General features: G+C 40.6%; 1 protein-coding gene across 3 annotated transcripts in view; it reads right to left on the bottom strand.

The window, feature by feature from the left end:
- Positions 1-23,023, bottom strand: part of LOC134228116 (hybrid signal transduction histidine kinase M-like) — a 480,207-nt gene that overhangs the window by 27,856 nt on the left and 429,328 nt on the right. For all 3 annotated transcript variants that reach the window (XM_062709898.1, XM_062709896.1, XM_062709897.1), the window contains exon 5: positions 1,346-1,529. In XM_062709898.1, coding sequence (XP_062565882.1) covers positions 1,346-1,529 — 184 coding nt within the window. The remainder of the gene's footprint in view (positions 1-1,345; positions 1,530-23,023) is intronic.

Raw genomic sequence — 23,023 nt, forward strand, 5'->3', positions numbered from 1 at the left:
ATTTCAATAAGGCATACCTTCACACAAATATGTAGGCTCAAACCGAATGCTGCGAAGTAGTTAGATGATCAGTTCATAATTCAAAACGATGTAAGGCTTTATCGGAGCGCCATTCATAGAAGAAAAATGATATCCTTCCACTTCATGGTCCAATCCGTTCTGCGAAAGCATATACAAAAAGGATGAAATGCGTCAAATACTAGGACTACTGGTTCGCTGAACCGCACATTGTTTTCCATTCCCATTTCAAACGAACTAGCAGGCAAGGACGAGTACACGCCACCGCGCACTGCACAGCAGCCAGGACACTTGAGACGACACGCACAAGAATGTGTTCTGAACGAAAAAAAAAAATTAACATCCTGAAGAATAAGTTCCCCAGCGTATAAACAGATTGTCGCCGTGATGTGTTTTGACACACGGTTGTCCAAACATTTTGACAACGGTTGACGACTTGCTGTACCGTCTCCGTACGCCGTCCGTCTAACGAACAACGGTGAGATAGTTGTTGATGCTCTTCAACAGGCAAACCGAATGAATGGAATCGATCCCCGGTGTTTTTGCTCTCGAACACCGAGCCTTTTTGTTATCGCTGACACCATCCTCCAGAGCGAGTCTTTATTCCGTTCCAGCGGTGAACGAATTTCACCTGAAAAATAGGAACACACACGCGTACCGCGAGGGACTTGTTCTTGCTCTTGTTCTTCGTCCGAAGGATGTGGCAACGAAAATGACGACGCAGACAGGATATTAATCGCATTCAATTGCGCTCCATTTCGCCCGGAATGAAGTGGGGAAGGACATTTTTCCTCTGATCCGGCATTGTGGGATGTTGCTGTCATTCAGGTGAAAACGACTGACAAGGATGCGATTGATCGGCCGGAAATTGTCGGTACGCGTCGGTCTGACGGAGGAAGTAGACGAGACGAGCCTGTCATGAGTGGAATGAATTTGTGGAATTGAAAGAATGCGCATCGCTCGAATTAATTTTGCATTTGTCTAGTTCGTAATTGCATTTGTCCAAGAAAATTGGTAGCAACGGAAATCATTACGTGATACGCTACACACTTTTATAACACTCCTTTTATGTTACTTAACATGTTTTAAGAAATTTACATAAATAAAAAAATACATTACGCATGAATACAAATTTGTACAACAACTATTGGAAAATTCAATTAACAAATGCTGCTAATAAATACCATAGCTATCTGCCAATGTGGTTTAAGAGTTGAAGCTTCAGTTGAGTGCTGTTCAAAAGTTGTTCCCTGACAATTACCCATCCCAAGATTCCCGGTTTTCCTTTCGCGGAAAACTTATTCCAACCCCGACCCAACAAACCTACCTCCATGTTGTGATGATGATGATGGTGATGATGTCTCATCACCAGCGGATGGTGCCCCAGGTGCACGTCCGGGTCCTCGTACGTCACCGAGTGGGCCGCCGAGACACCTGTTGCGTCCAGATGATGCGGAGGCCCCCGGGTTGGCGTCTTGCAGGGTAGGAAGTTTTGAACTTTCCGTTTGTGTCTGAAAAATGGAGACAAGGGGAACAAATATTAATTACCTCATTGAAACACAATACGCGCAAGCCTCGGGTACAGACGAACGGTACATGATGAAGTGAGAAGCACAGATACGTTACGACCCAGAAGGTAAAAGCATAGTGACGCGTCGGGAGAAACTAATTAATGCCGTCGGGATGACGACGACGACGACGATGGGATGACGTCGCACGCGGTGTGAGCGCGGTTCTTTAAAGTCGGGTTCTAATTTATCACGCGAAGTTGTCTCCGCGGCTTTGCCTGTCTTGAGGCTTGGCTTGGAGTTGCGTTTTTCGGCAAAGACTAAGCGCACCACCAACCAACACTGCACAACATATGGCTGCCTAGTCGCGATGTGACGGATGAAATTGGAGTGTGGAAAATGAATATCATCCAGCCATCCGGAGCAGACAGGGGAAAACCGGCTCGCTGTAAATTTAGTGCCGTTCGGGAATAGGTTAGTGCAGAGGTCCCACGAGGATTACTAATCACTTTCGGTTGACAGAAATCAATTAACTAGGTTGGAGTGTTTGTTTTGCAGACTGAGGTTTGTGTGTTGCCGAGGGAAGATGGAGCCTAGTTCTTAGGTGACGCGTGAGTGGAATTTCAATTTTAAATAATTAAATAAATGGGGAAATGAGGTTATTGGTTTCACGCTTTGCGTCGGGTGAGAGAAATTTAGTCACATTTGATGTCAGTGACAATTGGGAAATCAATATTGATGCTAGTCAATGACTGATATATTTACGGAACATAAGAATAAGTGTCGATTCGATTTGTGCTCGGCGACGAGCGTATTTATGAACGTGACATGATTGCTGAATTTTCATTCCCAACAACTAAATAAAATTATCTTAGCTAAAGGAATGCGAAGATGCTGTTGTTAGAATTGTGACCAACGTGATCATTAACTCATGATATTTGCTGTCACAGTTTAAGAATCAATCATAGACAAGACAGCTTATGGAAAGCATTCCGGATTTGGAGCTATGAAAGGATATCTACTGATGAACAAGTAATAAATAATGCAAACGAGAGAAAGAATTAAAGAACCCAAAGAATACCAGAAGATAGAATCAGAACGATGACTAAGAAAACTGTTCATAGAAAAGACAGGTATAGAAGTATGCAATTGAATACTTTCTTATGTCTTTCAAATGCAATTTTCTCTCTAAAAATTAAACTATAAGATAAGAAGTAATTTTTTTTTATAAATAATATGAAGTTGAAGGTGAGATACCGGTGAGAATAAATATGATGATAGGATTACTGGGCTGGTAGTGGATTCATAGATAAATAATAGTAACTTTAGTAATCAAAATTATTAAAATTGTAACCTTATAGTGACTAAAATTAGAGACTTATAAATTTTAGTTTTTTAATTGTTTATACTTTTTTGTTCAAGTAAAATGCAAAAATGAGTAATGCTTTGGCGAAGTATCACTTTTTGTATTTTTTTGTTGAGAAGGCTGTAATCAATTTGATCCGCTTATACAAATGAGTATTAAAAAAGTTTATGGTATAAAATATTATAAACGAGTTCTGCAAACCTGACTTTTCCACTACGTGTTTACCGGCAACGACATAATACTTCTTTGCGTTGTTGAAAACGTTGAGTGTGTAGATCTCTTTCTATTTAGAAAGCTCTGTTGTTGATTGATCTAGAATCTTTTTTTAAATGTAGCAAGCTCTCAATAGTGTCCTAAATGTTCTCAGTAAGTGAAGTAGGTAGGGACGCTGGTCACACATTAGGGTACACAAACTCGACCGACACATAACCCAAGTAAAACCGTTTGAGTGAATTTGGTTGCAGCAACTTCATTGCAACCAGGGTTCGTAATGCTCACTCAATCTCAGGAACACAGGATGCTCCCTCACGAAAATTTTCGGGGAGAAATCGCTTTTCGGGAAAGAAAAACAGCCTGGAGAGTGATAACCAATTTTCGCTCACTTCGATTGCCACCAAATGTTGGTTTGTTCTTTTTCTTTCATATTCGAGTCTTTTCGTGGCATCCAAATTATAGTAGCTTATGTGGAACAAATCTCGCGCTTAGTTTCATAGGGGCGTAACTGTATTGATCGATTTCTCTTCGTCGACATTTGCTTTTTATTATTGTACCAAATTGCGCTAGTTTGTCGATGATTTAATGAGTTGGTGTGATAAAGGATGATTGTATTTTGCACCAGAATCAATAATCACGGTTGTAGCTTTTGAAACAATTCAGTTACTAACAAAATATAAAATCGATTAAGAGAAATCGATTAATACAGTTACGCCCCTATGAAACTAAGCGCGAGAAATAACTTAATGCTTTCATACAGATAGTGTGGTGGTGTGGCTAGAGTAAACGCATCACTACGACTACTATTGGTACTATTCTGGGTTCGAATCCCAGCGCGGCCATACAATTTTGTAATTGTTCTGCGATAATTCTCACGAAACGTGAGTGAGAAGTAGAAGTGATGAAACGAAAAAGGATTTTCATCTAATAGGCAAGGTTTTCGTTTATCTTCCAAGCTTAATTCTAGAATAAATATTGATGGGTGAAAGATGATCCTCAACATAAACAACGAAAAAAAATTCTCACTTGGTCCGAAAAACGCTTGCTTTGGTCTCATTGAAACGAAAAGTCGGAACCCTGATTGTACCCAGAATTGGTAAAATATAAGTTGCAACAACCGATCAGAAACTAATGTGCTACTTGGGACATCCGTACAGCCCAGTGTACTTGTGTCAGTTATGTTTTTAAATAACGTTTAGCTTTCTATTGGAATTTAAGTAAAAATTTGAGCTCCACTATCACCAATGTGGTAAGATAAGCGGTTGATGTCCGCATCCAGCTACATAATTGAGAATGGCATGTGAGTGTTATTTCTCCGAATTTCTCCCTTCAACTTGCTTGTATGCAAAAGTGAATCTAGTTCAAATCCCTTCTGTGTAGTCAAAATAAATCACATATAAGTGTGTGCTCAATTGAATCTCAATTTATCGCTGCATACGCTGCTCATAAAAATAAAAATAAATAAGTTTGCGTGACATAAATGTTGCCAAACGGTTGAAATTTTAAAATCCTTTGATTCCGGCAGATTGTTGGAGAGTCATACAATCAAAAATCACACCTACGGAGAACAGATTGTTGTTCTGTTGCATCGATGATGCTTATTTAAAAGTTTTGGAAAAATAAATCGTTTTAATTGTAACATGTAGAAATAGGAAACGTCTTTTCCTAATTTCAAAATACACACTTCGATGTCAAAAAGAAGCGAAAAAAATAAGTTCATCCAGTTTTCGTAGTAGAAAGAAGGGATTTTCCAGTAGATGCATAAGCATTAGATTGCTAATGTCGCTCCTGTTCGCGTGACTAACATCTAGGTCACTTCGACCTGGCAGCCAAAGTACTGGTACTACAAGTGTCAAACCGATGTTGGTGATGAAACAAAACATGCACTACAACATGATGTATAAATTATGGCCAATTGAAGGTTGTTGAAGGATAATTTAGCCAAATAATTTAATTGACTACAGCGTCACTAGCGTTCTAGTAGTTATGCTTCTACTGATTTTCCACGTGTTTAGTGTAGAATGTACAATTCCACCGCCAATAATGACTATAGTTACCATTTTCCGAAAAATAGTGACTGACTAGTGACTTTAAAATGCGATTGTGACTTTTTAGTAAGTAGACTCAAAATAGTGTCCAAGTTACTTAAAAGTGATCTGCTACCAGCCTTGGGATTGCAAATCCGAACACGGTTCGTTTGATATCAATTCCGATCGACGATCGGAAGTCAAGTCAAAATGTGAATATTTTATTTATTTTTCAAAATTACCCCATTTGCTCAGTTTACCCAATTGGGCAAGCTAACACAATTACACTGTGCCCCGAAAGACCGTTATTATAAAAAAAATGTCCATCAAAACCAAATACATTGCTCGATTCTTGTACTAATTCTGCACCTCTCGGCCAATTTTTAAAAAAATCCCTAGGAGGAATTTCGAGAAATCTTAATTTTAAGTTTTTAGGTAGGAAATTCCGGAATAATCCATATTTGAATTGATTAATATCATCAAAATAACTTTAAAAAATCGTCCAACAAGTTCTACAAATCATTATCAACCAGCTTGTATTTGTTGCCATTATTACAATTGTGTTTACAATTGATTTGACCGGCAAACTGACTTAAGTATGTTTTTTTGGAATTTCATTAATTCATTCTTTTAATCCTCACAGACGAGCATCAAAGTAGGCTTTCAAAATAAAAAGAAGTTAGAGAAGTGAAAAAATTTCTTGTGCAGATTCAATCATCTGTTTTTTTTCTGTAAGAATATTGTGTGCGGATTGTAGCTTTAAAAATGAATCCTCACGAAAAAACAGAAATCTCGTTTGCATACTCTGTCTATCGAAGGGATCGTCGCTTCGACCAATAAGTAACAGTACAAGGGTTGTTGTCCGAGCATTTCTGCAAGATTTTGAAATCAAAGAAAACTTGTATCCGTCGGTCATCTGTGGAACATGTCGCGTGGCGTGTGTGGAATACAGCAAGGGAGGCACAAGGGTTCCAAAGGTTCACAGTTACAATCTTAAAAATTCAATCCTCACACGATCACAGGGTATGTGCAAATGTGAAATTTGTGACGTAGCCGGTACACGTGAGGGTAAAAGCAATTTGCCAGGGTTTGAGCCCAAGAAACTTAAGCGTGGGAGACCCAGATCCAGTCCAGATAGAGAGGGTATTGGTGGATGTAAGGCGTTGGTAATTTGTGAGACATGTTACAGCGAATACGGAAGAGGAAAAAGGCACCGTTGCACACAATTCACCCGAACGTCAAATTTAAAAAATTTCACCTAACATTCAAGAATTGATATCACATCCATCAAGATGGCAAAGTCATTCTTCGATATCTTCGTGGGAAACCGTCTGTCTTCAAGAAGGACATCTCTCTTCCAGAAACTTTCAAGAATCTTCATGCAGATTCTTTGTTTAAGGTTGAAGGCGAGAATAATCTGAACATGAGGAAAACCCTGGGTAATTAGTATTTCTTTTGAAACAAATTGTGTGTTATGTAATTTATTCAATATTTAGGTGTGATAAAAAGTATTCGAGCATCGGGAATAAAGATCGAACCAGGAGTGCGGGAGAAATTGGTGGCAAGCATGTTAACGATCATTCAGTAATTTGCGTTCGATCATTTAGTAGTTTGTCAATAACACATTCCAGAAGCTGAATTTCAAAATATGTTGTATGGTGGACTTCTAGTACGAAAGTATTTCTACAACTTTGTCTAATGGTTCGTTATTATAATTCAACTAATAACGGAGTTAGAACGCTAGTTGCAGTAACTTAGACTAAATGATTGGAATTTTGTTATCATTCAGTCTAAGTTACTGAAACTATAGCTATAACTCCGTTACTACAGTCAAACCTCCATGAGTCGATATTGGATATCGATATCGACTCATGGAAAAATCGAGATGTGGAGTAGCAAAACCTTGGAAAGCTCTTTGGAGGGACCATCACAGTAACCCAGAAAATATTTTTTAGTATGGAATAATTTGCTTCCATGAGTCGATATCGAGTCATAGAACATCGACTCATGGAGGTTTGACTGTAGTGGAATTCACACCACGAACCATTAGGCAGAGTTGTAGAAAAACCTTCGCACTAGAAGTCCACCATACAACACATTTTGAAATTCAGCTTCTGGAATGAGTTATTGACAAACGACTAAATGATCGAACGCAAATATTGAATGATCGTTAACATCCTTGATTGGTGGAAAGGAACCGACAGCTTAAGGATTTATTTGAAATAGTAAAGTTGTCCAGCATCACAGGAAAGGTTGGATCTTCATCGGATGAGGTTGTTGTATATTGCTCGGATGTATCTGAGCTCATACGCAAAATAAAGTGTTCAAGACCAACAGCTGGAAATGATTTCCTTTTGAAAATTGGAATTGATGGAGGTAGGAGCTTTTTCAAGATCACTTTATCGGTGATTGACTCGCAAATTGGAAATCGGGCGAGCAATGAGTTCAAGGATGGCGGTGTAAAAAAACTCTTTATCATAGCACTTTTACCAAACCTCGCGGAAAAGTACGAAAATATTTCTCCAATTTGGACAGAGCTACTCAAATTGCACGAGCTCGAATACATGGTCGCCGGGGACCTCAAAATTATAAACATTATAATTGGCATAATGGCGCACTCCTCGAAGAACCCTTGTCCATATTGCGAAGCCTACAAGTGTGAGCTCGGCATATCGAATGGTGTATCGAGAACCAAAGGTAACATCAAGCAAAATTGTACAAAAAAGGGGAAGAATTTCGCAAGCTGTGTGCATGCCCCTCTGGTTTCCGGTAACGACGAAAACAAAATTTTAAACCTTTTCCCGCCACCGCCACTGCACATCACACTTGGGATCGTCAATACAATTTTCAAGTTCCTGGAGAAGAAAGCGCCAGATTGGGAAGACTTGTTGGTGAATCCAGCACAGCCAATCAACAAAGGGCTTACGGGTTCACTGAAAGAGCCTGTATTTCGTTGTTAAACACTGCCATTTGACAGACAATCCTGATCTTATGGATTATGTCACGGCAAGTCCTTCTACTTAAACTATAACAAATTTCATTTAAGAATTATCAGGTTCTGAATGATTTCGAAAACGTGTACACTAAATGCTTCTCTTTCAAACTCGAGCATGGTTTTGAAGAAGCAATCGATGGTTTCGCCAATAGCTGGGAAAAGCTGCAGCTTCCATTCACGTCGAAGTACCATATTTTGAAGTATCATGTTCCAGATTTCTGCAGGGAAACCGGTAGGGGTCTAGGCTTACATAACGAACAAGCTTCCGAGGCCGTTCATTCGGATTTCGACGTGATTTGGCAGCGGTACAAAGCACCAAAATCATCCCACATTTACAATGATCGGTTATTAAGTGCTGTGATCGACTATAACAGCAATCACATGTTTTAGCTTCCAATTCCTATTATGTTACATTCACTCTCGTTTTACTCGTTTACCATAAACACTGAAATGAAATTCATTTCTACCTTCTATTCCATTACACATAGATCAATTAGAACTAAATTAGAATTAATAAACCATAAAAAACTTGTACTTTGAACATTTTTGTAGGTACCCTAGTGATATTGTTTAATTCAAATATGGATTATTTTTTAATTTCTTACCTAAAAACTTCAAATCAAGATTTCTCGAAATTCCTCCTAGTGATTTTTTTAAAAATTAATCCAGAGGTGCAGGATTAGCACAAAAATCGAGCCCTGTATTTAGTTTTGATGGACATTTTTTTTATAATAACGGTCTTTCGGGGCACCGTGAATTAGCCTGTTTTTGACATATTTACTCAAATTAAACAATGAGAGAAGTAGGCTGTGGTGTGAAGCGGATACGATTTTTTCATCCGCCAATTTTGTGATTTGCGCAAAACTATAAAACATTTGGTTAAGAAAATTATTTTGAGCTTTTTAGTGGAATGTTCTTGTCATAAGACGAGTTTGTACAATCCATTGAATTCCAATTGTATCTTGACAGATACGTATTTCGACCTCAACAGTAAGGCCGTCTTCAGTGTAAGTCGAGTCAAGTCAAGTACGAGACACTGAAGACGGCTTCACTGTTGAGGTCGAAATACGTATCTGTCAAGATACAATTAAGTGGTGGAATTCAATGGGATTGTACAAACTCGTCTTATGACAAATGGCTATAAAACATGTTTTGCTACTCGACGTATCGTTGATGACATGCACGACGTTAGCATTCGTCATGCAACCAAAATCGTCTTGACGACGAGGACTTCATATCACTATTCTTCAAGTGGCAGCTGCCATGCGAAGATTTCTAATAATTCTTTGTAATAATGCATTTGAAGTAACGTAGGAAGGCGTTATAAATGTAATCGATACATTTATGTTTCCATAGTTCCTACTGTTTGTTTATTTGAGACGCCATTCTGTTTCTAGCCAGTCCGTCTATGACGACGTCCAATTATTTATGTGAAGAAGTGACGACGGAAATAGTCATAACTTTTGGCTGTGCGACCATCTTCGTGGTAAGTATGCGGCGCGAAGAAACCGAATAGGTGTTGCGTCGTGCAATGTTTTCGCTTTCTTTATATAGAATGACTATTGTCAGTCCTGTCAGGGCATCCAGTTATAGCATGTAGCTAGAAAGAATGGAAATAGGCAGCTCCCTTAAATAAATTATTGCTGATCGAGGACTGCTTTTCATCTCAATCATTGGAACATCCTCTTCATTGGAATAAGGTGAATAGTGAAACACTTTTCACTGAACAAAATATTAGGAGGAGGACTGTCTACTGTGTATCGGTTGTCCCACACAGTCTGAACAAGACTTGCCAATTTCTGTTCAAGTAGATATAACAAATTAACCTTCATGTTAAGCAACACATAGATACAGGTTGGTTTAAATTTACGCGTGATTTAATTTCAAAGGTCATATTTGGAATTGAAAAAAAAGAGTAAGACCAGCATGTGGAATCAAACTTTGGTCCGCAGAAGTCAGATAGGCGATTAGCCACTCGGGCATTTTCACTTCTTGAAAGTGACCCGATCAAGGTGTAACAGACTAAGCGTTCTGATATCGCAATTATTCTTTTAAGACTAAACGATAACTTAAATTTACATGACATGGAAACTCCGTCGAGACGGGAGTGTTTGAGACTCAGTATGCTGAATGCATACTCTCTAATGATTGATTTGAGATAAATTTTCCTGTTCGGAAAATACGATCATTTTGGCTACATTTGATCAAGCGACAACTCCAATTCGAACGAACCAGAAACATTTACGAATGAATCGGACTTTGTTTTTATTGAGGTCTATAACAGTTGAAAATAACAAAAGCACATTTACTGACGGTACTCATCTGGAGGTTTTGCTAAATATCATAAATCATTGGTTGGTTGAATTTTTTTTTTACCTAACTGTGGCCAGAAGTTAATCAATGTCGATTCATTTGCTTTTATCGGTGAGTAACATATCTGTTTGGGAGCTGGTCCTCTACCTCCGAAGTGGACTGTATAATTTGGCGGTTTTCCAAAGGGGATCCTGGGGGCTGAGGTGAACACAATCTTGGGCGGCCGATTGGGATTCTATTCGTGGGCTTTGGGTTGGTTTCCTCGGGCTTTTGGTCCAAATTCAACACGTCTTTTACACATTTACATATTTATTTGCTTAAGGTCTACAGCACATTACACATCGCACTACATTGGCTTATTAAACAACACTTGATTTAACAGAAACTACATTTATTTTACTTAAACACTACACATATATTTCGGATTCAATTCCTCGGTAATTTGGACCGGTGTCCGAACCGTTCAATTGCTAGTAGTAGACTCTTCTCTTTTGTAATGACATCGTTACTCAGAAAAACCTCCCTTAGGAGATGGGTGGTTACGCACACCGACCAGCCGCATATTTCGCCATGAGGTGCATCGATGAACTTGTCTATTTGATGCTCAAACAATATCTAAAGCTCGAAGTAGAAAGTTTGGCCGAAAGCCTTTTAGTTGAAGTTAGACAAAAAAAGCTCAGATTACGAGTAGTTAAAAGTAGGTAATGAGCAGGAAGTACATAGTAAGAGCGTAGCCGATGTGCGCAAGAACTCTAAAACATTCTTCTATTGAGCTTGTCCTTCAAAATCATACAGTTTTATATGTTGCATGAATGGGTTTTACACCAATCTAAAAGAACCACGCTCCCGGAACGTCCGAAACCATGTTCTGGTGATCCAATTATACCAAAACTGACTTCTGATACTGGTCAAGTCAAGTGATTTGCATTCACATTCTGAGCATTCTCGCTAATTTATCAATGGTTAAAAAATGGCCATTTTTTTATCGCACTTGAAAAATAAATTCTACCGGATTGGCAGAAATTCTAAAAATTTAGTGGAAATTTCGAATAATTTGAAAATTTAAAAAAGTCTTGAGTGAAAGAAATTTTGAAGAATATTCCATCGTAATTCCGAATTTCTTAAGAAAGTCCCGAAGAATTTACTAAGGAAATTTCAAAGAATTTCACGAGCTAACTCTGAAGAATTTGGTACCAGTAAATTTCGAAGAATTTGACAAGAAAATTACGATTTACATACAGAGAATTTTTTTAAGAATATGTAGAAAAAAAAGTTTTTATAGTTTGTCAAGGAAATACCGAAGAATTTCCCGAGGAATCCTAGAAGAATTTGACAAGGAAATTTTGAAAACTGGCCGCAGAAATTTCGTAGAATCTCTCGAGGAAATTTCGAAGAGTTTGTGATAAAAAATCGAATAATTTTGTAAAGAAGTTTGGAACAACATACCGAGAGAATTCCAAGAAAAGCAGAGAGAATTGCGAAACATTTGCAGAAGACATTAAGAAAAATTTGCCGAGAAAAGATTTTACAAAGGAACTTCTGAATAATTTCTCGAAGGAATTGCGAAGAAATTGTCTAAAAAAATTGTAATATTTTTCATATTTCAATGAATAACGAATAAAATTTTGTTTTTTTTTTTTTAATTTCCAGGTTATCAAATGCAATAACATATTAATTGTCTAGGAAATACCGAAGCAGAACGTGAGAACGGCGAAGATTTTCTCCAATGTCCGACAGACATTTCCTAGGAAATTAAGGATCTGACAAAAAAATCGAATGAAATTGCCGAGGAAATTCCGAAAAAAAAAACTTTGGAGGAAATCCTGAAGAATTTACCGAGATAACTGAGGAATTCGCCGCGAAGAACTTGTCAAGGGAATTCCGGAAAATTTGCCGAGGAAATCAAGAAGAGTTTGCCAAGGAAATTTCGAAGAATTTGACAAAAAAAAATTGTGAAAAATTTCAAATAATTGGCCAAAAAAATTCCGAACATTTTCCAAGGAGATTTTGCAGGGAAAACTTAGGCAATTGCGAAAACATTGTCGATAGAATGGTGAAGAATTTGCCACAGGGAGTATTGAAGAATTTCCCGAGGAATCCCAAAAGAATTTGACAAGGAAACTCTGAAGAGCTTGCCGTGAAAAATTCTAAAAATTGGCCGTGCAAATTTTGCAGAAATTGCCGAGGAAAATTTCGAAGAGTTTGTAGAAAAAAATCAAATAATTTGGAGAGAAAATATCGATCAGTTTCAGATACCACCCTCCCCTAGCGTGGAAAGTTGTTATATAAATTTTCCAAAAATTGTATAAGCCGTGGACATTCGCCCCCAAGGAACTTCTGAACAACTCCTCGAAGGAATTGCAAAAAAATTGTCTAAAAAATTTGTAATATTTACGCCGAGTAAAATCACGATAAACACCGTCGCCGACGATTTCAGCGCACACCTCTCCTTATAATATTTATATATTTGTCTAGCTCACCCGGCGAACTTCGTTTCGCCAAAAATTGATAAATATTTTGATTTAATTTTATCGAAAAGTTTTGATTTTCGAAGTATTCCATTTTCATCATAACAGTTTTACTTGTAAATAGAAGAAGAAAGCGAAAATAAATCAGCAAAAATCGGCAGTCAATTCTTGAGTGATGCACGATCGTAAAAGTGCCAACTTTGTTTTATATGTATAGATGTATAGATATTAGGGTGGTTCAAAAAATCGATTTTGTTCCACAGTGCTCATCTGATTCTTTACCATGTTCTGAGTGTCCTCTGAAAATTTGAGCTCATTTGGATTAAAACTGATTTAGCACAAGTTGTTTCAAGTTTGCATGCAAATTAGTATGGGGAAATTTATTTTTTCATTATTCCGTTAATGACGCTTTCACATTAAGTGCATGTTAAAAGAAAACCTACACAGCTAAAAGGAATACCCAACAGCTTTCACCCAACGAAAATCGCATGTTGATTAATTACCCCAATAATTAGTAATCGATTTTAAGACAGGTTACGAATCTTTAGCCATGATCGTTAAACTTCTTTGAGGGCATCACTGAAATGTGCAGAGAAACATAGTAGCCTGAATTTGTGCGTGCTATCTTTCGCGCTACGAGCAGCAATGTTGCCTGCTGAGGAGTTATGCAATTAGCTCCAGAAAACTACGGTATAGATTGAATTCGATTACTAATTATTGGGGCGATTAATCAACATGCGACTTTCGTTGGATGAAAGCTGTTTAGTATTCCTTTTAGCTGTGTAGGTTTTCTTTTAACCTGCACTTAATGTGGAAGCGTCATTAACAGTATAATGAAAAAATAAATTTCCCCATACTAATTTGCATGCAAACTTGAAACGGTTTGTGCTAAATCAGTTTTAATCCAAATGAGCTCTGTTACGTCTAGTGGCCAGCGTCGATAGGGTCCAATCCTAGAACCGTTTAGGTCAATTAAGTTGCCAAAACCGTTGCCATTCACCATTTGAAAATGACCGTTACATCCACCGAGAATCACTTTCAGTTCGTTTAATTGAACAAGAAAACGACTACATTAATAAACAGATCACCACTTTATTTGAAGTCTCGACATTAAACCATCTTTTTATTTCAATCGCGATTTTTAAAACATTTTGATAACTGTTTCGGATTGGGAATTTTATTAACGTTTTTACCCTATGGCGGCTTGGAGAGAATGGTGGAAGGTTCTATTCATGGAGTAGCTTTTGTGGGGGTCTCGGCTTTGTTGCATGGAATATAAAGAAAACGCAGAACTCGTCTAAAATTAACCTATGCTAACAATTATACAAACTGTGTTTGATTGGAGTCTTGGCTGCTATAAAAATGCTCACCTAAACATAGCCGCCACCTTGAAACATCGTTTCAATTCAACACTACCACTATTACATTTTTACTTGTCAAAACTGTCAAACGAAAAACAACACAATTAAAACTAACTATTTTACAAAACATTATGTTCCGCATTCAACGTGTTGCTCGCATTATTCGTGTAGAACTCCGCTGTATTGCTGATCGCTGACAAGGGTTGCTGTTCGTCTGCTGAATAGGATTGCTGATTTTCCGCCGAGAAAGATTGCTGGTCATCCGCAGGCAGAAGACTGATTTGTGATACCGGTCGCTTGAAGATTCCACTGCTGGTCCGAAGAACAACCACTCGCACAACGCTATCATCACCAGGAATTGCTTGAATAACTCTGTGCTAGAGGCCATCTTGTTGGGGGTAGAGAATTATCGCGTAGAATCACCATCGATCCAGTCTTGAGTGATGTGTTGGGGCACCGGAAGGGTTTAGAATCACATTGCAGCTCTTTCAGATAGTCGTTCCGCCATTGATACCAGAATTGTTGTGTTTTCTCTTGCAGCCGCTGGAACCGATCGAGCGGATTCATTGAATTTCCCGCAGATCCTGATCCGGTAAAGCATACATGGATGAGCCGATAAAAAATGACCTGGAGTCAATGCAGATAGATCCGATGTGTCCTCTGACAGTGGTCCCAGTGGCCTTGAGTTCATGCATGATTCTACTTGGGCGAGGACGGTAGACATCTCTTCGAAGCTGAGCAGAGAGTCGCGAAGTTGTCGCTGTAGGTGCCGTTTTGCTATTTTCACCGCGGATTCCCCAATCCGCCGAAATTTGGTGCCTTAGGTGGAATTAGATGCCAGGATATACCTTCAACTGCAAGATTGTTGCGGATGTGGTTCTGATCCGACTGATTATGAAGACGACTATAAATTTCGTGAAGTTCGTTTCTTGCTCCGATAAAGTTTTTACCGTTGTCGGAGTGGATGTGAGCAGGTTTTCCTCGTCTGCCTATAAATCGTCGAAGTGCTAACATGAAAGATGCCGTTGATAGATCTCCTGACAGTTCGAGATGGGTTGCTTTAGTTGTAAAACATACGAAGACGCAAACGTATGCCTTAGTTGCAGCTGCCTTTCGATGGATAGGGCGTAAATACACAGGTCCACAATATTCCACCCCGGTGTGTAGGAGTGCTCTATTGGGTGTTATTCTAGAAGCAGGAAGTTGTCCCATAGGTTCTCTTACCGGTACCGGATTCGCACGCGTACACTCGTAGCGGTTCCTGCAGATTCCTCGCAGCAATCGTTTTCCATTCACTGGCCAATATTGCTCTCGAATTACCGCCAGCAGGTGCCCCGTGCAAGAACTTGAGATGATAGTGGCGAGCAAGTAGCAAGTAGTGGTAAATGTACGATTACCCGACAAAAGGATAGGATGTTTCATTTCGCATGGTTCGTTGGAATTTAGTAAGCGTCCACCAACTCGAAGTATGCCATAATCGTCGCAAAACGGCCGCAGAGTTCGGATAGTTGACCGCGAAGAAACCAGATTTCCAGCTCGAAGGTCCTTCATCTCCTGTTTATAACACTCCAATTGGACTAGCCGGATAAGTAGTAGTTTAGCTTCTTCAAATTCTTTAGCAGATAGAGTTGAATCCAGACATGATAGTTGACCCATACAACGCGATTGGCAATTGCGTCGAAAACGTAACAACCAAGCTGTCACGCGGATTAGTTTTGTGAAGTGCGAATAGCGAGAGAAAATGGGATTGAAGTTTGCTGAGCAGGCAGCTGCAGCCGCCACCGTTTCCCTCTCCATCAGTTCTTCCGGTGTTGATTCCAATTGTCCTTGCCTTGGCCAGTTCTGTTCTGGAGTTCCTAACCATTCCGGACCATGCTGCCAAAGAGTGCTTAGCAGAAAGTCGTTGACATGCATTCCCCTCGAAACCAGGTCAGCAGGATTTGATGTTCCAGGGACGTGTTTCCATTGGGCATCACGTGTCATTGTTTGGATTTCACTCACCCTGTTTGCCACAAAGGTTTTCCAGTGATACGATGGGGCTCGTAACCAATTCAGAACTACAGTTGAGTCTGACCAAAAGTGTATTGAGTCGAATTCCATTTCCAGTGCTTGAGTGACCTTCGTGTACAAGCGAGCACAGAGTTGTGCGGCGCACAATTCCAACCTTGGGATGCTGAGTCGCTTCAGGGGGGCGACTCGGGATTTTGCTGACAGCAGTTGTACTTTCACCTTTCCATTCCTATCCACTGAGCGTGCATATATACAACAACCGTATGCTATTTTAGATGCATCTGCGAAACAGTGCAATTGTACAGATGTTGCAAATGGCAGGAACACGAACCGATCGACCTTGCAGGCTGCTAGTTGGTCGATTTGAGGACGGAACTCATGCCAAAGTTCTTGGAGATCCTCGGGTACTTCGTCGTCCCATCCAATAGGAATAAGCCATAGTCGTTGCATTATAATCTTCGCAGTGATGACAACAGGGGAGATTAGTCCTAACGGATCGTAAAGCTGGGCGATGCAGGACTGAATTTTCCGCTTTGTCAGATGACCTTCGCTTTCCTTGACGCTGATGTTGAACCTTAGGCAGTCAGATTCTGGTTCCCACGTTACGCCTAAAGTTTTAACAGCTTCTCCAGGGTCGAATTTTATTGACGATTGCGTTCCGATTTGATCTTGCGGAAGACCTCGAATTACTTCCAGGCGATTTGATGTCCACTTACGCAACGGAAAACCACCTTTAGCCATCAGGTTGGTCATTTCGTCTCGCAAAGTGATTGCTTCCTCCACGGTATCGTCGCCACTGATAAAGTCGTCCACGTAGTAGCATTTTGAAACCAGCGGTGCTGCTTTCGGATATGCCTGCCCTTCATCCTCGGCGAGTCTTAAGAGCGTTTTGGTTGCCAGGTATGACGACGGTGCCAGCCCATAGGTAACGGTTCGAAGTTGGTAAGTGAGAATGGGTTCAGAAGCATCGAATCTCCAGAGAATCTGTTGAAGTGATCTGTCCTCAGGATGAACCACCACCTGGCGATACATTTTTTCGACATCTCCAACTAAAGCGACGGCATATTTGCGGAAACGAATCACGATGTGTAGCAGTTCGTCCTGCACTACAGGGCCAACAAGGAGTGCTTCATTCAGGGAAGATCCTGTAGTGGTTTTCGCTGATCCATCAAAAACAACCCTCAATTTTGTTGTCGTGCTGGAAGATTTCAATACCGGATGATGAGGTAGATAGAAACGTAGTTTTTGTTGATCTTCATTGGTGACCAATTCCATGTGCTCCATTTGTAGATATTCTCGCATGAAGTTGTGGTAGGCAGACTTAAGTTCAACATTCCTATCGAGCCGTTTCTCCAGCAGAGCGAAGCGATGCATGGCAGATGTTTTAGAATCCCCTAACAGTTGATCAATCAACGGTTTCTTCGGCATTCTGACGATGTATCTTCCTTCCTTATCTCTAGTGGTAGTTGCGATGTAGAGCTCTTCGCAGTCCTGCTCATCAGTTGATAATGATTGTCTGGTATCTAATTCTTCAACTTCCCAGAAACGTTCAATTAGGTGGTCCAGTGGTTCGACTATGGCGCTGTTGGTAATGGTTATGCGAGAATGAAGCTGGAGTGATGAAGCCCCAGCGATGACCCACCCGAAGACAGTTTCTACGATTAGAGGAAGATTTGGTCCGAGTTGTACCGGAGGCTCTTGGGTGAAAAACGAGAAAAAGTGCTGAACTCCGAGAATCAGATCCACTTCACCCCGTACGTTGAACTTCGGATCCGCCAACGATACATTATCAGGGATGGTCCATGTGCTGGTCGAAACATTTTTCAGTGGCTGCTGCGCAGTTACTCTATTTAGTACAAGAAAATCCATATTCCTGGCGAAATCTGTTAATCTGGAACGGACTTCCACTGACACTGTTTGGGTGCACCTAACCAAGCCGTTTCCAACACCAAGTACATCAATTTTAACCTTTTGTCCTTTCAAATGCAACAGTTGAGCGAGCCTTGCCGTAATCAGGTTCGACATGGAGCCACAGTCCAGCATTGCACGTGCTAGCAATTCGTTACCTTGCCGATCGACCACCTTTATGACCGCCGTCATCAAGAACGTATTGAATCCTGCTGCTACTGCGTTGACTAATGTCGATGATAATGGGCTGTCACTGCCGTCCGATATCATGGAAGTCGCTACACCTGATGCTGTACTCGAGCCGGGGAATCCTGGATGAATCAATGTATGATGCTTTCCTTTGCAAGTCTTACAGCGGAATTTCGATGCACAGCTCTTCACAAAATGGTCCGTCCGGAAACAGTTACTACAAAGCCGATTCGAGTTCACCAGATCTAATCGTTTTTGCAGTGGCATCTTGGGAAAATCTTGGCATTCCACCAAGCGATGATTTAATGTACATGCCACACATTTGAAAATTCGATCTTCGGAAGTAGCATGAGCATACACCTTAGCTGGACCAACACGCTTTAACTGTTGCGATTGTGATGATGTTGCTTGCAACCCATGGATGGTAGTGTTGACCGAAAGAGATTCGAGTACTCGGGTTCGTCTTTGCAAGAATTCGATGAGGGCATTATAACTCGGCTGCTCCAGCGTTGATGCATGATCTTCCCAAAGCTTTATCGTGACGTCATCCAATCTAGCGCAAAGAAGATGGGCTAGAATAGTGCTCCAACCGTCAACGGGTTCCTCCAGTTGCTTGAGTATCTTTGTATGCTTCTCGAAAGCGTCGATGAGATTGTGCAATGCACTTGCTGATTCGCGTTTTATTTTAGGGTGATCCAACATCGTTTGAAGGTGGCGTTTTTTGAGCAAATAAGTGTTCGAGTAGCGGTCCACCAGAACCTGCCATGCTACAGCATAATTCATCGAAGTGATGGTGAGTGATTCAATTAGCTGAGCCGCATCGCCTTTCACAGCCGCCCGAAGATAGTGGAATTTCTGCACCGTCGATAGCTCCGTAGATGAGTGAATTTGTGTCCGTAGATGAGTGCGATGTGTAATGACATTCGCCCCCAAGGAACTTCTGAACAACTCCTCGAAGGAATTGCAAAGAAATTGTCTAAAAAATTTGTAATATTTACGCCGAGTAAAATCACGATAAACACCGTCGCCGACGATTTAATGGACCAGCGCACACCTCTCCTTATAATATTTATATATTTGTCTAGCTCACCCGGCGAACTTCGTTTCGCCAAAAATTGATAAATATTTTGATATAATTATATCGAAAGTATTTTATTTTCGAAGTATATTATTTTCATCATGTCAGTTATACAAGTACATAGAAGAAGAAATCGAAAATAAATCTGCAAAATACGGCAGTCAATTCTTGAATGATGCGCGGTCGTACAAATGCCAACTTTGTTTTATATGCATAGATGTATAGATATTAGGGTGGTTCAAAAAATCTATTTGCTCCACAGTGCTCATATGTTTCTTTACCATGTTCTGAGTGTCCTCTGAAAATTTGAGCTCATTTGGATTAAAAACTGATTTAGCACAAGCCGTTTCAAGTTTGCATGCCAAATTAGTATGGGGAAATTTATTTTTCATTATTCCGTTAATGACGCTTTCACATTAAGTGCATGTTAAAAGAAAACCTACACAGCTAAAAGGAATACCCAAGTTACCCAACGAAAATCGCATGTTGATTAATTACCCCAATAATTAGTAATCGATTTTAAGACAGGTTGCGAATCTTTAGCCATGATCGTTAAACTTCTTTGAGGGCATCACTGAAATGTGCAGAGAAACATAGTAGCCTGAATTTGTGCGTGCTATCTTTCGCGCCACGAGCAGCAATGTTGCCTGCTGAGGAGTTATGCAATTAGCTCCAGAAAACTACGGTATAGATTGAATTCGATTACTAATTATTGGGGCGATTAATCAACATGCGACTTTCGTTGGATGAAAGCTGTTTAGTATTCCTTTTAGCTGTGTAGGTTTTCTTTTAACCTGCACTTAATGTGGAAGCGTCATTAACAGTATAATGAAAAAATAAATTTCCCCATACTAAATTGCATGCAAACTTGAAACGGTTTGTGCTAAATCAGTTTTAATCCAAATGAGCTCAAATTTTCAGAGGACACTCAGAACATGGTAAAGAAACAGATGAGCACTGTGGAGCAAAATCGATTTTTTGAACCACCCTAATAGATATAGTGCTTTGCAGCTATTTACACGAGAAGTAGGCTTAAAAACACTATTCAAATGCCAGATTTTAGTTTGTTTTTACTCTTCCAATCAGATGGGAGTGCGTCAAAATGAATGTAAATGCTTTACGTCATCATGTATGACTTATAAAATAATTTCTCATTTTAATTGCTTCGAATTACAGACAAATATTTTCGACAGTCGCGTGATTCATCCCCATGGAATTATTACTCGCTTGATGCCAGCGTTCAACCAGCATTTGTTTCTCGCTTACTACTGCAGAACTATTTGAGCTTCCGAATCAGTCAAAATGTGGCTGTTCGTGTGCTCCTATTGCATCTATCCAAATTTTAATTTTCGGTGGGTATCAAAAGATCCCCCAGCTGGACTCATCCTTCGTGTCGAAAACAAAGCCGTCCACCGATGGGCAATCCAGTCAAGTAACTTTTGCTAACTTCCCACAAGCCTTCCAGGGTTCGGTCCTCAGCCCGTTGAACTCCTGTGAACCTGCCGTATTGTTTGCATTGTCAGCCACAGAGCTGCCATTTGTGCATGGCGGTAGCCACTACTGCACTCAAGTGATCATCAATCCGGATAGGGGCACCCACTCGTTCGCCGTTCCGGCGGATATGGTGGCTGAAGTCCGGCATACTGAGCAAACTTTACCCACCACCGCTCACGCCTTCGCTTTTCTGAATACGCTTCCCCGCCTGGTTGGGTAACGATAACGAGCTAACTTTCATCTTATTTGCCGCATGACGGAATCCATCGATATCCGTTGACGACACCGGAATCCCGGTTGCCCAAGTCTCCGTCTCGCTTCCTCTGTCTCGGCGATGGTCTTATTTTCGTCATCTAACTCACCGCCGCCGGCGGCAAGTCACTTTTTGATCCTATACCCAACTGCGGAGCGGAAAATTGCGCAAAGAAGCGCATAAAATCAAAATCATATCAAAGCGATATCGGAAACGAGATAGCTCTCCAGTGCAAGTATGTTTGTGTGACCGACCGTGTTGTTGCTGCTCCATCATCGTTTTATTTCTCTATCTTTAGATACCCTCTCCAACCTTGGCTGATTTGATAAAAGTCAATCCATAAAATGGAAGCAACTTTGGGGTTCGGACCAGCTCCGGTGCTGGCGGCCTGTATGGGTGATGGCATCGCAAGGATACTCTGCCCGGATATCGGGGACTATAAATATATCCTGAAGCTTGCAGAATGTGACACTCGGTGTCCCAATCGGTTCCGGGAAAAACTCCGACCAAAAGCTGACAGGGGGAGAACTTTTTTTTTCTGTCCGGCTGAACTCTTCTTCGACCGGGGTCCAGGGTCTATGTGTCGTTTTGATTAGCCTTTGATTGAATGGCTTTTGGAGGAGAAATTAGTTTTCTCTGTATGTCCTCTGTATGTGCGAGAGCTTGAGTGGATGTATTGCAAGACTGCACACAGGATGACCGGATGGAAGGAAGCAGCTTGGGTCACTTCTAAGTTGGGGGATATCATCCGACTTAATCCGGAGATTTTGGTCGGACACGAGAAAATTGATACGATTCTGGTGAAAAAGATTTCCTCAACTTTCCTTCGCGTTCGTTCGTGTAACTTTGCTTCATTTCCGTGCAATTGTGGTGGCTTGGAAGGATTTTGATTTTTCCGAATCATCGAGTGCGGACGGAGGGTTGGTTGTGCGGTTTAACTGATGGTGGTTCAGGGTAAACATCGGGTTCAATCTAATTATCGGTGACATAGCGAGTGAACTCGAGGAGGAGTAACACAGTCAAAAAGATTGATTGCTGTAATTGAATTTGGTGCGACAGAATTTGATAGCGTGTGATTCTACGAATAGAGCTCATTAGGGCATTGATCATTGGCATTAGTAAGTCGTATTTGTTCTTGACGTTTATGGCATGTTAATGCTGTAGATTCCACGGATTATCTATCAGAAAATCGTCCTGCCATTACAGACCGAAAACGAATCAAACAACTCAAAAATCGCCCAAAACCATCAGATGCACAAACGCCAGCTTGAATCGCATTGTTCTCAAGCACGCAAGCAGAAGGAAATCTATTAAGGAGCTTAAAGCTGCTACACAATGCCACAAGAGGATTTGCCAGTGTGGTTGTGTGCGCGTGTCTGTATGCTCCCTCCCTTAACCAAACGAATCGTTCGGTTAAGATCTGGGGGTTCGCACGACAGCAACGAGCTTTGTGCCAGTCAGTGAGTGAGTGTCAACCGCTGGCAAGAGCGACGAGGGCGGTTTCTGAAGCGTGTAATCCTTTTGATGAACATAACCTAACCTCCAGCCAAGATGTTTACCCACTTGATGGTGATTTTTTTTATATCTGCGTCCTACCGCAGAACTCGTGCAATTGTGTCGGATGATTACTAGGAAACCGGGTTCCTTCGCTATCGTGAAGCGGTCGAAGGATGGTAGCTTGAACGCATTAAGCATTCTCTTTCCTAACTGGCACGTTTCCGGAGGAAGAAATTTAATAAAGCTAATTTATTGGGACAGCGCGATAAGAAGTTTTCTCCTTTAGTCCGCACCGTGATCCGTTTTCCTTTGTGTCACACTGTCT

This window comes from Armigeres subalbatus, chromosome 3 (assembly GCF_024139115.2).
Source record: "Armigeres subalbatus isolate Guangzhou_Male chromosome 3, GZ_Asu_2, whole genome shotgun sequence".
Lineage (NCBI taxonomy): Eukaryota > Metazoa > Arthropoda > Insecta > Diptera > Culicidae > Armigeres > Armigeres subalbatus.